This window comes from Rhinoderma darwinii, chromosome 2 (assembly GCF_050947455.1).
Source record: "Rhinoderma darwinii isolate aRhiDar2 chromosome 2, aRhiDar2.hap1, whole genome shotgun sequence".
NCBI lineage: Eukaryota > Metazoa > Chordata > Amphibia > Anura > Rhinodermatidae > Rhinoderma > Rhinoderma darwinii.
This window is the reverse complement of record NC_134688.1, coordinates 261,601,478-261,618,492: the sequence shown is the minus strand read 5'-3', so window position 1 is coordinate 261,618,492 and position 17,015 is coordinate 261,601,478. Positions and strand designations below refer to the sequence as shown.

Sequence of the window (17,015 nt, the reverse complement as noted above, 5' to 3'; positions counted from 1 at the left end):
GACTAAATCCCAGGACTGGGAAAAATTTCCTTCCACCTTGTATGTAGACCTGATCTTTATGTTCGGATCTACTCTCTTATCTGGCTTATCCCATTCTCGTTCTATCCACTCATTAAGTGTATAATGGCCTGCAAGCATTTTTCCTTTCAAGGTAGGGAACTAAAAAAGTCTGTCCTTTTTTGGCTTGTAATTCACAATTTTATCTGATTCTATCGTTTCTTTGACTGCTTTGACTAAAAGTAGGGTGCTGTTCCTTGCGGAATATATAGAACTCGTCCTGGTCATCCGAATCTGAGTCCTCTGACACGATTTCCCCCTCTGATCTGGATGAATCCCCATAGGACTGTAGGTTAGTAGAAAACTCTGGTGGAGAATTTCTGGGGCGTTTCGATTTTCTTGAGGGACCAGCTTGGTCAAATATAGTAGCAAGCTGATCTTTGAGTATTTCCTTTAGGAGCGATACAAATGCCATAAAAATCAGAGGATAATTCATCTAGTAATGTTTCCTGGCATCTTTTGGAAACTCTATGTTTATATTTTCTAGATCTCTTCCTGCAGTCCCCATGGAAAGACATCTGAGGAAAAAAACAATGCAAGAATGAGCCAGAGCCATAGATATATTTGTAATATACAACATTTAACTACATAAACACAAAGGTGATTTAAAAGTAACATACAGTGGTATATAAGTTATATGATAGTTTCCAGCATGAATAAAAAAACAGAGGCATAAACCACATACACAATCCCAAAAAAGATTCATCAAAAGTATCAGCTAGGTGAAAGAGGCTGACATAAATTAATATACCGGTAATGAGCTCCCTCTTTCGACACCATGCTTACCTCTTAGTAGCAGAGTGTATAGCGAGCTGGCTGAGCACACTGTGAGGAACACAGCCATGCATTATAAACCTCATTCGAAAATCCGGCTTCCTGCCGGGCGGAATGTGCATGCCCCGACTTTCGGTTTGGAAGCAGGGAAGACTGCGCGTGCGCAAGGCACCGTAATGAAGCCCCGGCATCCCAAACTCCAGAGAAACTGTACATCCCCCTGCTAAGAGGTTTGCACATTCCGACAATTCTGGGGAGAGGGAGGCATGTCACCAGAGCGCCTAGATCGCTAGAAGGGGTTTTCCATGTACCAAAGCATATCCTACATCTTGGTACACCCTAAGGCTGAGGGACAGGCGTAACCTCTATCCAACCTGGAACATATTAACTCCATCATAGCCGAGCTACAGGAGATTCCATCTCTGACAATACCTAGGAGAGAAATAAAAAATACACTGTGTCTGGGATCCTTTCACCTAGTTATAGAGGGCGATTGATTGAGGTTTATTAGTTAATTACTGCTAATTAATCTGTCTCTATATAATTGTATCTAGGGGACTAAAACCCATTTGTGTTGTGCTGCCACAGGACCATCAGGAAGATCAGTATATGTATTTGTGTATATAGCACCATCATCTTCTATAGCACTTTAAATAAAACAAAACATTTAGGTATAACAAGCACACAAAGATTATGTCTGTCACGGCGCGGGGTGTGGACCCACTGGGCCGTACCGCGTAGAGGGATAGCAGCTGGCCAACAAGGTACAAAACAATGTCTATAGTTCTGAACGGGTACCTGAGGCAATGTAGACAGTGGCAGGAACACGACTTGGCTCTCACAGCAGGTGACGCCGCGGATGCAGCGGGAAGACATGACTTAGCTTTCACAGCAGGTAACGCTGCGGATGCAGCGGGAAGACACGACTTGGCTTTCACAGCAGGTATGCTGCGGATGTAGCGGGAAGACATGACTTGGCTTTCACAGCAGGTAACGCTGCGAATGCAGCGGGAAGACACGACTTGGCTTTCACAGCAGGTAACGATAGCACAGGGTACAGGCAGCAGGAACGGGTAACACTGGGGACTGGAAAACACTGGGAGACCTTTAGCAAGACAAACTAGGGTATACAATAACGCTCAGGCAAGGAACCAGTGGGCAGAGCCCCTTTTTATAGTCCAGCAGCCATTTTGGCTGATAATTGATTTTTGACAGCTGGACGCGTACTGGCCCTTTAAGGCCGTGCACGCGCGGGTGCGCTCGCCCTGCGAGAAACAGTATGAGGACCCGGAAGAAAGTCTGCCAGGAGGAGGCGGACGCCAAGCAGAGAGATGTCCATGGCTGGGATCGTCAGGGGGTGAGTTAGAACGGCGATCCCCGGCCATGGACGTAACAGTATCCCCCCTCTTACGCCCCCTCTTCTTGGGACCAGAGCGGGAAAGAAATTTCTTCACGAGGACAGGGGCATCGATGTTCTCCTCTGGCTCCCAAGACCTCTCTTCTGGACCAAATCCCCTCCAATCCACCAAGTAAAATGTCCTGCCTCCTACTTTCTTGGTGGCCAGGATCTCCCTCACTTCGAAAGTTCCGGATGAACCGCCAGGAGCCACTGCGGAACTAGGAGTCCTGGAGTAGCGGTTCAGAACCACGGGTTTTAGCGAGGAGATGTGGAAGGAGTTAGGGATCTTGAGGGTAGGAGGCAGTTGAAGCTTGTACGACACAGGATTGATCTGCAGCAGAATCTCTAAGGGTCCAAGGAATCTGGGAGAAAACTTGCAAGATGGCACCCTCAGCCGGATATTCCTGGAAGACAGCCAGAGCTTTGTACCTGGAAGAAACTGGGGAGGTTCTCATCTTCTAGTGTCTGCCTTTCTCTTCATGCGGTCCACCGCCAGCAGAATAGAAGATCGTGTCTGCTGCCATATTTGCAGAAAGTTCCTGAAGGTAGAATTGGCTGCAGGCACCTGAGACATAGTAGAGCCGGGCAGGCGTATTCGAGGATGTTGGCCATAGACTATGAAGAACTGGCTGGAGGTGGTGGACTCACTGGTATGGTTATTATAAGAGAACTCTGCCCACGGGAGCAGCTGCACCCAGTCATCATGTCTTCTGGAAACAAAGTGCCGTAGGTAGTTCTCCATTTGATTAATCCTCTCAACTTGCCCATTGGACTGAGGGTGGTAAGCTGAGGAGAAGTCCAACTTTACAGCGAGTAGGCCGCAGAGTGCTCTCCAGAACTTAGAGGTGAACTGGACCCCTCGATCCGAGACAATATGCAGAGGTAATCCATGCAGACGGAAGATGTGTTGCATGAAGAGATCAGCCAGTCGAGCGGCAGAAGGCAGGCCAGTCAGGGGAACAAAATGAGCCATCTTTGAAAAACGATCCACCACCACCCAGATCACACTGCATCCTGCAGAGGGAGGCAGATCTGTAACAAAATCCATAGCAATATGCCGCCAGGGGGCCTCGGGCACAGGCAGTGGTTGGAGCAGACCGGCTGGTCTGGAGTGGGCACCCTTGTTGGCTGCACACACCGTACAGGAGGAAACAAAGTCTATGACGTCTTTGGGCAGCGTGGCCCACCAGAACTGACGGGCAATTAGGTCTCGTGTCTTACGGGCACCCGCATGTCCTGCCAGCTTGGAACTGTGTCCCCAGCGAAGGATTCCTCCTCTGTCTGCCAGCCGTACGAAAGTTTTCCTGGAGGAATGTCTCTAACCTGCAGAGGGTTGACAGAGTAGATGCAGGAAGGATCGATAATATTCTGTGGGGACTCCACAGTGTCCTCTGTCTCAAATGACCTGGACAAGGCATCGTCCCTCACATTCTTGTCGGCAGGTCAGTAGTGGAGTTCGAACCGGAACCGTGCAAAAAACAATGACCATCTGGCTTGACGAGGGTTCAGCCGCTGAGCAGTCTGTAGGTAGGTCAAGTTCTTGTGGTTCGTGAAGACCAGGATAGGATGAGCTGCGCCTTCCAGTAGGTGTCTCCACTCCTGCAGAGCCAGCTTGATGGCCAGTAACTCCTGATCCCCAATCGAGTAGTTGCGCTCTGCAGAAGAAAACAGCTTGGAGTAGTAACCACATACCACCGTCTTGCCTTTCGAACCCCTCTGGAACAATAGAGCACCGGCACCAATAGAGGAGGCGTCCACCTCTAATGAAAACTGCAGGGACACATCAGGATGGTGCAGAATGGAGGCAGACGTGAAGGCTTTCTTTAAGGTTTCAAATGCGATCTCCGCCTCTGGAGTCCACACTTTGGCATTCATACCCTTCTAAGTGAGGGTGGAGATGGGGGCTGTCAGAGAAGATAAGTTGGGGATGAACAGTCTGTAGAAGTTGGCGAATCCCAGGAAGCATTGTATGGCCCTTAAGCCTTGGGGACGTGGCCACTCCAGGACAGCCTTGACCTTTTCTGGGTCCATCTTGAGACCCTGATCAGAGATGATATAGCCCAGGAAGGGTAGAGACTTCTCCTGGAACACGCACTTCTCCAACTTGGCGTAGAGATGATTCTCTCTTAATCTAAGCAACACCTGGCGGACATGGACCTGATGAGTCACAAGATCTGGGGAAAAAAATCAAGATATCATCGAGATACACCACAACACAGACATAGAGGAGGTCACGAAATATGTCATTCACAAATTCCTGAAATACTGCGGGAGCGTTACACAGGCCGAAGGGCATGACCAAATATTCGTAGTGTCCATCACGTGTATTAAAGGCAGTCTTCCACTCGCCTCCCTGACGGATCCGGATTAGATTGTAGGCCCCCCGCAGGTCAAGCTTGGGAAAAAATTTTGCCCCCCGTATACGATCAAAGAGCTCTGAAATCAACGGTAAGGGGTACCTATTCTTCACCGTGATCTGATTGAGGCCCCGGTAGTCAATGCAGGGTCGAAGGGATCCATCCTTTTTTTTTACAAAGAAAAACCCGGCTCCGGCTGGGGATGAAGATTTTCGTATGAAGCCCCTCTCTAGATTCTCTTTAATGTAGGCCGACATAGACTGGGTCTCTGGCAAGGAAAGAGGGTATACTCTACCGCGAGGAGGGGAAGAATCAGGAACCAAGTCGATAGGACAGTCGTATTCTCGATGTGGTGGCAATATCTATGCCTCCTTTTTGTCGAAGACATCAGCGAACTGAGAGTAACAAGGAGGCAGCCCTGTCAATGACTGAGGCAAAGAAGGCTGGGATGGATGGACATGGCCCAGACAGCGGTCTAGACACTTGGGGTCCCACTGAAGAACCTCTCCAGAGTTCCAATTCAGGACTGGGGCGTGAAGACGGAGCCAAGGCAAACCCAGCAGCACGGGGTTCACGGCCTTGGACAGGACATACAGAGAGATGAACTCGGAATGAAGAGCTCCCACCTGGAGTCTCAATGGCTTGGTCACAGACAATACTGGGTCAGGTAAAGGCAGTCCATCTACCGAGGCAACGATCAATGGTCTCTCCAGAAAAACAGTAGGCAAATGAAGAAGATCCACAAGGTCCTGACAGATGAAATTGGCTGCGGAGCCAGAGTCCAGGTAGGCAGAGACTGGATGAGGTCTCCCGCCAGCGACAATGGTCACAGGAATAAACAGCTGGGACGAGAATTCTCTCAAGTGCAGTAGCGCCCAGAGTTGTCTCTCCAACCAATCCCAGGCGTTGGGGTTTCGTAGGCCCCTGGGGACACAGACGCACGACATGGCCAGCGAGGCCGCAATACAGACAGAGTCCAGAGGTGCGCCTGCGCTGTTTCTCTTGATCAGACAGTTTAAGCCGATCCACCTGCATCGGAACCTCGGGCGCAGCAGAAGAACAAGGCAAGAGGGGTTGCTGGAAGTTGGGCGCCAGTCTAGGAAGCCATTTCTCCTGAAGAATCTCTTGGGATCTCTCTCTGAGCCTTATGTCCACGCGGGTAGCCAGTAGAATCGGGTCATCCAGGGGATAGGTCATGCTAGAAGGATGCAACCAAGGCCTCATTGTTCCAGGACAATTCTCCTGCCAGAGTCCGGAACTGGATGGTGTATTCGCCCACGGAGGCGTCCTCCTGACACAGGTTAAAGATAGCAGTGGCTGCCGATGAGACTCGTCTAGGCTCCACAAATACAGAACGAAACAACTGCACAAACCCCTGGAAGTCTCTGGTCTCGGGTCCCTGTCGTTCCCAGATTGGATTCGCCCACGTCAGGGCCTTGCTGGCGAGTAGGGATACAATAAAGGCGATCCTGGCTCCGTCCGAAGGAAATGCTTGGGCGTGCAGAGTGAAGTGGATTTGGCATTGGTTCAGGAACCCCCTGCACGAACTTGCGTCTCCATGAAACAGAGGTGGCAATGGCAGCGAGAACCGAGAGTCCGAACTGGAGCTGCCAGGAGGTGTAGCAGGAGGGTCGATTGGAGGAGTTTGACTAGGAGCGATGACAGAAGAAACTAGCGCACCAAGATGCTGCGCCATGGATTCTACTGCCACAATGAGTTGATCCTGTAGCACTTGCAGATCCTGCAGGTCCGCCTGCATGGCTTGGGAGGATGACAGGCTCTTGACTTGGCCAGTGGGGCCATGGCCTGAGCATACTGTCACGGCGCGGAGTGTGGACCCATTGGGCCGTACCGCGTAGAGGGATAGCAGCTGGCCAACAAGGTACAAAACAATGACTATAGTTCTGAACGGGTACCTGAGGCAAAGTAGACAGTGGCAGGAACACGACTTGGCTCTCACAGCAGGTGACGCCGCGGATGCAGCGGGAAGACAAGACTTGGCTATCACAGCAGGTAACGCTGCGGATGCAGCGGGAAGACACGACTTGGTTTTCACAGCAGGTACGCTGCAGATGCAGCGGGAAGATACGACTTGGCTTTCACAGCAGGTAACGCTGCGGATGCAGCGGGAAGACACGACTTGGTTTTCACAGCAGGTACGCTGCAGATGCAGCGGGAAGACACGACTTGGCTTTCACAGCAGGTAACGCTGCGGATGCAGCGGGAAGACACGACTTGGCTTTTACAGCATTTAACGATAGCACAGGATACAGGGTACAGGCAGCAGGAACGAGACCTTTAGCAAGACAAACTAGGTTATACAATAATGCTCAGGCAAGGAACCAGTGGGCAGAGCCCCTTTTTATAGTCCAGCAGCCATTTGGGCTGATAATTGATTTTTGACAGATGGACGCGTACTGGCCCTTTAAGGCCGTGCACGCATGGGAGCGCGCGCCCTGCGGGAAACAGCACGAGGACCGGGAAGAGAGTGCCGGCATCTGCCAGGAGGAGGCGGACGCCGAGCAGAGAGATGTCCATGGCTGGGATCGTCAGGGGGTGAGTTAGAACGGCGATCCCCGGCCATGGACGTAACAATGTCAGACTATGTTCACACTTGCATTGGAGTTATTATTGCCGTCAAAACAACGTAAACCTCAACCATACCCCATTATGAGTCAATGCATACAACGTATAATCTGAAGCCATGGCACCACAGTTAACAGAGCCTTGCATACAGATCAACTCAAACGAATTCAAAAGCATAGCTATAGGGGGCAGAGACATAGCAGTCTCATCCAGGCTTTGGTACTTGAGGGGTCCTCTGCCACATGGATACCAGTATTATAAATAGTACATTGTAGGGGGAGGGCCCTGTTACAAATTTTGGATTGTGGTCCAGGAGCTTACTTTTACACCTCTGTGCTAATGAAAACATAAAGTATACTAAATCTATAGCTGAGAGCCCTGCCTATATGTGCTTAAAATCTGTAAGTAATATAAAGAATAGGGGTCGATACAAGAGGTAGGGGAATAAGTAAGAAGCCCTAATGCTGTGAGGTGGTGGTAGCATTGGAACAGAGATATCTGTTGGTTGAATGCTTGTTCGGCTGACTGCTATTTCACCGTCTCAAGCATGTTTATTTTAATAGGGAGAGGGTAATAAGCTTCTAACAGACCATCTGGCCATGGGTTATCTTCCATGGGAAAAGGATTGGACATATTGAAATCCAACATGCCAAATCCCTCTTTCCCCTGACATTTGCTGTCAGGAAGCACCTATATGCACATAACATAGTCTGCCAATTGGGTGGTTTGGCTGTCTTTTATCGCATGTGTATGACCAACTTCAGCAAGACATTTGGCCTGATTAGAAACTTGTCAGGTGAGTTTTCAAAGTTCATTAAAGGGGTTTTCCCTTCATAGAATGTTATAGCATTTTGCTAGGATATGTCACCAGTTTCGATCCTAAGGCTAGGTTCACACGACCTATTTTCAGACGTAAACGAGGCATATTATGCCTCGTTTTACGTCTGAAAATAAGGCTACAATACGTCAGCAAACATCGGCCCATTCATTTGAATGGGTTTGCCGACGTACTGTGCAGACAACCTGTCATTTACGCGTCGTCGTTTGATAGCTGTCAAACGACGACGCGTAAAAATACAGCCTCGTCAAAAGAAGTGCAGGGCACTTCTTTCAGACGTAATTTGAGCCGTTCTTCATTGAACTCAATGAAGCACAGCTCAAAATTTACGGCTGTCAGAGAAGCCTCGCAAAATGCGAGGAGGAGCAATTACGGCTGAAACGAGGCAGCTGTTTTCTCCTTGAAAACAGTCTGTCATTTCAGACGTAAAAGCCTGCTACCGTGTGCACATACCCTAAGAATGAAGGGGCTGCAGCGCTGGTTCCCTTGCTAGGAGCTCTGTTGCAGTTTTCTGCACAGAGGGTGGAGGGGAGTGCCGTGCAGGGAATATGAATGGACTGTAGCACTAAACCAGCACTGGTGTCATATAATGTAATTCTTCTGTTTCTCTTGCAGGTGCTGGTGCAATAGTTGCTGCTATTGTGGTTGGTGTAATTATAATATTTTCATTAGTACTCATCAGTCTGAAGATGTATAACAGGTAAATAATATTGATAAGTGATATCCATATTTAAAGGGGCTTAGATCGAAGTAAGAAGTGCTGTCCAAGTTTCCACTAGTGGGGTTAGGCAATAAAGTCAGAAATATTATCAAGTCGATGGAAATAGGTCAGATATCATGAAAATAAAAAATGGTGGGCAACTCTATTAAAAATGTACAATAGTTAACTGTAATTGTAATAATACAGTTATAACAGGCGCCAAAAAAAAAAAAAAAAGAATACATATATTTTCAATATCATATTTGACAATTTTAATATCATCCACTGGATAGCAGCGCCCAAAGGTAGAGGAACATTATTTATTTTTTTCAAATAAAATGGCCATCAAATATATGAAGAAATAGGAATAATAATCACCTATGTGTAGTGGTCATTTACACAATGAAGCAGTAAGTTGTTGACAGTTGCCGTCTGTATTTTGGAACAGACTACGTAAAGAGGCTCGGTCACCAGATTATAAGTGCCCTATCTCCTACATAATCTGATCGGCCAGAAATGTAGACAACAGTGGTTTTTATTTTGAAAAACTATCATTTTTGACCAAGTTATATACAATTTTAGATTTATGCTAATTAGTTTCTTAATAGACAACTGGGCGTGTTTTTACTTTTTACCAACTGGCCATTGTGAAGTGTATGACGCTAACCAATCAGTGCCATACACTTCTCATATGTCCAGCCCAGCTTCTTTCACTGCACGGCGTGATCTCGCGAGATCACACTGTGCTGTCACATACTGCCACAGAAAAGTTACCGAAGTGTCTTGAGAGTGAATAGACATTGCCTCCAGCCAGGAAGTGATGTCTATTCACACTCCCGACACTTCGGTAACGTTTTTGGGGACTTACTCACACAGCACAGTGTGATCTCGCGAGATCACGCTTGCTTTGAGGCTAAGTTCACACTACCATTACTATTAGTTTACCTCTCTTCCATCAGAGGAAGAGAGGATCGATACATTAAACGGAAAACTACGGTTCCGTTAGAATTACCATTGATTTCAATGGTAATTTTTTTCTAACAGTTACTTTCCATTTGTCTCTGTTCGCTAGGTTCCCGTTTTTTTGAACTGAAACAAAAGTGCAATCTGCAGAACTTTTGTTTCCGTTCAAAAAAGCGGAAACCTAGCGAACGGAGACAAAATGGAAAGCAACTGATAAAAAAGAATTACCATTGTAATGGTGATTCTAACGAACCGTTGCTTTCCGTTTAATGTATCGATTCTCTCTTCCTCTGATGGAAGAGATGTAAACTGATAGCCAGTGTGAAAGAAGCCTTACCTATATTGCAGTGATCATAAGTTACAGACTATATTGTAGTCCATATGCAGATTAAAACCACAAATTGTTAAATGGTGTTCATAAGTAGACATTCAGTGTTCAGTCATAACATTAAAACCACTGACAGGTGAAGTGAATAACACTGCTTATCTCATTACAATGGCGCCTGTCAAGGAGCGGGATATATTAGGCAGCAAGTAAACAGTCAGTTCTTGAAGTTGATGTGTTAGAAGGAGAACAAATGGGCAAGTTAATGGATCTGAGCGACTTTGGCGAAGGCCAAATTGAGATGGTTAGATGACTTGGTCAGAGCATCTACAAAATGTCAGGTCTTGTAGGGTGTTCCTGGTATACAGTGGTTAGTACCTACCAAAAGCAGCCTAAGGAAGGACAACATGTGAATCAATGACAGGGTCATGGGTGCTCAAGCATAATGAATGCATGTGGGGAGCGAAGGCTAGCCTGACTGGCCTTATCCCGCAGAAATATGTCAGAATACGCAGTTCATTGAAGCTTCCTGCGTATGGGGCTGAGCACTTACCTAAACAATGTTTTAGACCAAGTACACTCCTTCATGGCAACAGTATACCCTAATGCAGGGGTCAGGAACCTTTTTGGCTAAGAGAGCCGTAAACGCCACATATTTTGAAATATAATTCCGCGAGAGCCGTACAATATGTTTAACCCCTTAGTGACCACTAATACGCCTTTTCACGTCATTTACTACTGGGCTTTAGGCTAGGCTGACGCCTTTTCACGTCAGCCTAGTCTAAGTCCTGCACGGGTCTCCCGTGCAGGCAGGAGCCGGGGCTCTGCTGTCTGATGACAGCTGAGCTCCTGCTCCAACGCCCGCGATCGAAGTTTACTTCGATCGCGGCCGTTTAACCCGTTAAATGCCGCCATCAATAGCGACCGCGGCATTTAACTTTGTTTACAGAGGGAGTGCGCTCCCTCTCTCACCCATCGGCGGCCCGCGAATGAAATCGCGGGTCTCCGATGGGGTGTCATGGCAGCCGGGGGACTGATAAAAGCCCCCAGGTCTGCCCTGGACATATGCCTGTTAGGACGCGCCGGAGGCACGTCCTAACAGATTGCCTGTCAGATTTACACTGACAGGCAATAATGCTCTGGTATACGAAGTATACCAGAGCATTATAGCAGCGATCGGAACATCGCACAGTAAAGTCCCCTAGTGGGACTAATAAAATCAGTCATCAAAGTGAAATAAAGATTATTAATAAAAAGTACAGTAAAAAAATAAATAAAACCATTTTTTTCCATAAAAAGTGGTTTTATTTAGTAAAAGTGTAAAAAAAAAAAAAAAAGTACGCATATGTGGTATCGCCGCGACCGTAATGACTCCATTAATAAAGTTAATATGTCATTTAAACCGCAAAGTGAACACCGTAAAAAAAAAACGCCAAAAACTATGGCGAAATTGCAATTTTTTTCCATTGCCCCCCAAAAAAGTCATAATAAAAATGAATCAATAAGTCCCATGTACCCCAAAACAGTACCACTCAAAACTACGTCTTGTCCCGCAGAAAACAAGGCCAAAAAATCACTACATTGATGAAAAATAAAAAAATTACGGCTCTTGGAAAGCGACGATGCAAAAACAAATAATTTTAGTTCAAAAGTGTTTTTATTGTGCAAAAGTCGTAAAACATAAAAAAACCTCCACATATGTGGTATCGCCGTAATCGTACCGACCCATAGAATAAAGGTAACATGTTAATTACGTCGCACAGTGAACGGCGTCAATTTAAAAACGCATAGAACAATGGCGGAATTTCAGTTTTTTTTTATAATCCCCCCCAAAAAGGTTAATAAAAGTTAATATAAAAATTATATGTACCCAAAAATGGTGCCATTAAAAAGCACAACTAATCCCGCAAAAAACAAGTCCTCATACAGCTATGTAGACGAAAAAATAAAAACGTTATAGCTCTTTGAATGCGACTATAGAAAAACGAATAAAATAGCTTGGTCATTAAGGCCTAAAATGGGCTGGTCACTAAGGGGTTAAAGGGCCATTGACAGATCAATCGCTCCAATGTTCACTTAGTACAGCAAGGAATGCTCCTCCCTGCTGTATAAAGCCACAACTGGACTGAAACAATGGTAATTAGCAGTAAAAAAATTAAATAAATAACTTACATTGTGAGCTTGCGATGCATGACATCAGTCCAGCAGTCTGGCTTCTTCTTTTTCCTGCGCATGACTGGAAGCTGGCATTCTTCCCACCTGATGTTGAGAGAATGCCAGCTTTGAGGCATTCGCAGAAGAAAGAAGCTGGAATGTTGGACATGTCACACAACGCATTGTCAGTTATGTCAATTATCTATTTTATTATTTTACAGCGAATTATTGTTTAGGTCCAGCGGTGGCTTAGTGCAGCAGAGAGGAACACTCCTTTGTGTACTAAGTGACCGCTGGAGCAATTGTATCTGTCAGTGGCCCTTTTAAAAGTGTTGGTCTTACAGAAAATGAACAAAAAAGAGAGGCTCAGACCCATCTGGGAGACCTCCAGAGCTGTAATAAAGCGCTCAGAACAGATTTTTGCCCTGATAGTGGTCCTTTAAATCAGTTTCTTATGCCCACAAGAGATTAATTTAAAGCCCCCAAGAGTGTAATATGGGTGGCAGATGTTTTTTAAGGCCATATTTTTATTTTTTTTGGGGGGGGGGGGCTATATTATGGATTATGTGGGATTATTTTCAGGGGTGAAGTGGGAAGGGGGGGGTTGGTGGGACACACTGTATTACACAGCCCCTTTATTGATGCAGCTCACTGCTGCTGACCATGAGGCTGTGTAACAATTTCCATGTTATAATGTTCACCTTCAAAGCAGCAGCACAGCCAGGGGTTTCTGGAACGTCCAAGGGAGACACAAGGGAGGAGGCAGATGCCGCTTCACTAGGGGACGCAGGTGCGTGCTTGCAGACGGCGCGGCTATGCAGGGAGTTATGGGAAATGTAGTCCATGCTCCCTGCCGCTCACCACTGCCGCCAATGCTTATCAGGCCATCAAAGAACTACCGTATATGTCGGCGTATAAGACGACTGGGCGTATAAGACGACCCCCAACTTTTACCCTTAAAATATAGAATTTAAGATATACTCACTATTTCGTGCAGGAGCGCTTCACTATGGCCATCGGCGGCAGGACCCAGGACTCTCTGTCTCTTTGAACTCGCGCATGCGCAGATAGGCGAGGTACATGATGGGGTTAATTACTATTAATGTGAGGAACATGGAGGGTAAATTCATCGCACCTCGCGCCTCACATTAATAAGTGAATGAAAGCCGTGTTTATTTCATTTTTTTACAGCGTACACATCATAAATGATGCAAAAACATTGTTGTGCGCGCCATTACTGAATGTGTGTATTTTATGTATTGAGACTTATTTTAATGTTTATTGTAAAAAAGGTGAAGGTGTATATTTTTTTAAAAATGTAACCATACTTTGTTTTTACTTTATTTTTAAACTTTAATGTACTGACATATATCAGATATGTGCCAGTACATTAGCCTGTGGACAGATAGTACACAGGCTGTTGTTAGGACATACTTGGGTATATCCTAACAACAAGAGATATGGTCAGACAGCCCTGGGGTCCGTCAATAGACCCTGGGCTGTCTGCCCATATATGGTATGGCCCTCGATCGCGTCACAGGAATTCCCTGTGATGCGATCCAGGGGCATCCCCCCTTCTCACTTTCCCCTGAATGCTGCAGTCAGCTGTGATCGCAGCATTCACGGGAATAACGGCGGAGATGAGAGGTTCTCTGATCTCCGGCGTTATAGAGCGGGGCTGCGGCTGTGTAATACAGCCATTGCCCCGCTCCTGACAGGAAGTGCGCGCGCGGTCAGCATGAGGAGATGCGGCCGGCGCTGCACTAATGAGCGGCAGTTCAGGCACTGAAGACAACATGGGGGTGCTTTGTAGCGCGCCCGCCATGTTCTGTCTTCAATGCCGCAGATCATTAGTGCAGCGCCGGCCGCATCACATGATGCTGACCCCGCGCGCATATGTCAGGACTCAGGAGCGGGGCTGTGGCTGAATTACACAGCCGCAGCCCCGCTCTCATAGTCATGTGTACTATACTGAGCTGTGCGGCTGCAACGTGCATCCCTCCCATAGACAGGTAGGAGCCCTGTCTGCGAGCCAGATACGGCCATCAAAAGAGCCATATCTGGCTCGCGAGCCATAGGTTCCCGACCCCTGCCCTAATGGCAGTGGCCTCTCAGCAGGATAATGCACCTTGCCACATTGCAAAAATTGTTCAGGAATGGTTTGAGTAACTTGAATTTAAGGTTTTGACTTGACGTCCAAATTCCCCAGATCTCAATCCTATTGAGCATCCGTGGGATGTGCTGGAAAAACAAATCCGATCTATAGAGACCCCACCTTGCAAATTGCCAAACTTAAAGGATCTGCACTTAATGTCTTGGTGCAAGATATCACAGGACACATTCAAAGGTCTTGTGGATTCCATGCATCGATGGGTCAGAGCTGTTCTAGCGGCACAAGGGGGACCTATACAACATTAGGCAGGTGGTTTTAATGTTGTCGTTGAACAATATATGCTGTAAGTCACAGAAATTCAGCCTCTTAGTTCAATCTTCATCCTACTGTAAGTTATAGGTAATATTACTGTTGAACCACCTAACATATGGTATGGTTTTTATACATACATATATATACACATTGGTGAATTTTTATTTATACTTGTAATTTAACAGGCGTACGCGAACAGAGAGAGAGCTCGGAATGAAAAGCACCAAAACAACAAACACACCGAGCACAAGAGCTCAAAACAGTTCCCTCAGTCAGCCAACATCTTTAACATCTGTTCCACCCGACATCCACCTTGAAAACCGATGACTTAGGAGAACGTGTGCTGCGGAAAAATGAAGTTGAGTTTGATTTACAATTAAAATTAGTTTAGGACAATGCATTTAGATCCCAAGATCTTCATTGAAACACTGAAATTCAGAATGTGATAATAGGGATTCAGAATGTGATAATAAGTCTCAGCTTCCGAGACCATTCCTACACTCACAAGCCTATCCTGGATGCAGTAAACTCATACCCACCAGATGAACTGTGAAATAAGCCATGTATGGGGATTAAAAAAAATGGTTTCTTTTACCAAACTAGTGCATGGAAAGCCCCACTACGCCACAACGTCTCTTTCACCCCAAAGGAAGACTGGGGTACATTTCTAGAAGCATGACTGACCTTATGGCTTTTATATATACATATTTATATTTATATATGAAAGAATGTTGTATGTAGATTGTTGTACTTTCTCTATATTTTCATATATGTCACAGAATATTGTTTCGCCATTATCTATTCATTAAAATCACTGTGCTGAGCAGATAATAAATCTATAAAAAAGTACCAATGTGCAGTGAATGTCTAGTAAAGGGTAAATAAAGCTGGCCATATACACATGGATCACTTTGTGGATACAACCATGCTAAATGATAATCTTTGTGTGCAAAATAATTTCTACAACAAAAGTAGTCAGCAGGGTTATTGGAGATGTTAGAAACTCTTCAGATATTTAAGATCATTGTATTATAAATAGTTATCTGCCGAATATTTCTTGAGTATGTAGTATTAGTGAGTTTGGATGGTAGTAAAATATCTCTTCGTGGATACATTTCACGACAATTTATGGTAAAAATATGTAGGTGTTTAAAGATCTGTGTTTATGGCCATCACCTAGTGTGAAAGGTTTTGCCTATCCACTGACAGCAACTTTCATGTAGTAGCCGCGGGTCTGGCTCCTGATACCCCCAGTAAACTGCGGATTTTGATGGGGAAAGGCAGGGCCAGACATTACATGTAGTATAACATGCAGGCGATTCATATAAATAGTCGTCCATGTAATACATAAACGGCTTAAAGAGACTCTGTCACCACATTATAAGTGCCCTGTCTCCTACATAAGGAGATGGGCGCTGTAATGTAGGTGACAGTAATGCTTTTTATTTAAAAAAAACGATCTTTTTTCACAAAGTTAGGAGCGATTTAAGTTTATGCTAATGAGCTTTCTTAATGCCCAAGTGGGCGTACTTTTACTTTCGACCAAGTGGGCGTTGTACAGAGGAGTGCATGACGCTGACCAATCAGCATCATGCACTCCTCTCCATTCATTTACACTGCACTAGCGATATAGTTATATCGCTATGTGCAGCCTCATACACAAACCCTAACATTACTACAGTGTCCAGTGTCCTGATAATGAATACACATGACCATCCAGACTGGTACTCAGAATCCTGACACTTCTGAATCTTTTTTTGTGAGATTCCGGCAAGTGAAACAAAATCTCGTTTAGCTCCGTGATCTCGCGAGATTTGGTTTCACTTGCCGGAATCTCACAAAAAAAGATTCAGAAGTGTCAGGATTCTGCGTACACATGACGTTCAGGCTGGATTTCATGTGTATTCATTATCAGGACACTGTAGTAATGTTAGGGCTTGTGTATGAGGCTGCACATAGTGATATAACTATATCGCTAGTGCAGTGTAAATGAATGGAGAGGAGTGCATGATGCTGATTGGTCAGCGTCATGCACTCCTCTGTACAACGCCCACTTGGTCGAAAGTAAAAGTACGCCCACTTGGGCATTAAGAAAGCTCATTAGCATAAACTTAAATCGCTCCTAACTTTGTGAAAAAAGATTGTTGTTTTAAATAAAAAGCATTACTGTCACCTACATTACAGCGCCAATCTCCTTATATAGGAGATAGGGCACTTATAATGTGGTGACAGAGTCTCTTTAAGTCAGCCACTGGCTGTCTATTCTAACATATAGAGGAGTCCTCAAGCAGGTGGAGCCTATCTGTGATGTCAATATGCCATAATATAGACAGGTGACACCTTCATGAGACAAGCCATGGGGCTTCTCTTCCACTACTGACTGTTTGCTAAGGAGGATGTAGATGTTAGGCAATGTGTATCTAGCAATCAATCTGTC

At 45.7% G+C, this 17,015-nt stretch overlaps 1 protein-coding gene across 1 annotated transcript in view; it reads left to right on the top strand.

Annotated features, from left to right (window-relative positions):
* NCMAP (non-compact myelin associated protein) overlaps positions 1 to 15,427 on the top strand; it is a 68,660-nt gene extending 53,233 nt beyond the window's left edge. Inside the window, exons 3-4 of the mRNA XM_075850513.1 lie at positions 8,627 to 8,711; positions 14,764 to 15,427. Of these exons, the coding sequence (XP_075706628.1) occupies positions 8,627 to 8,711; positions 14,764 to 14,905 (227 nt within the window). The 3' untranslated portion in view covers positions 14,906 to 15,427. The remainder of the gene's footprint in view (positions 1 to 8,626; positions 8,712 to 14,763) is intronic.
* Positions 15,428 to 17,015: the final 1,588 nt, after the last annotated feature.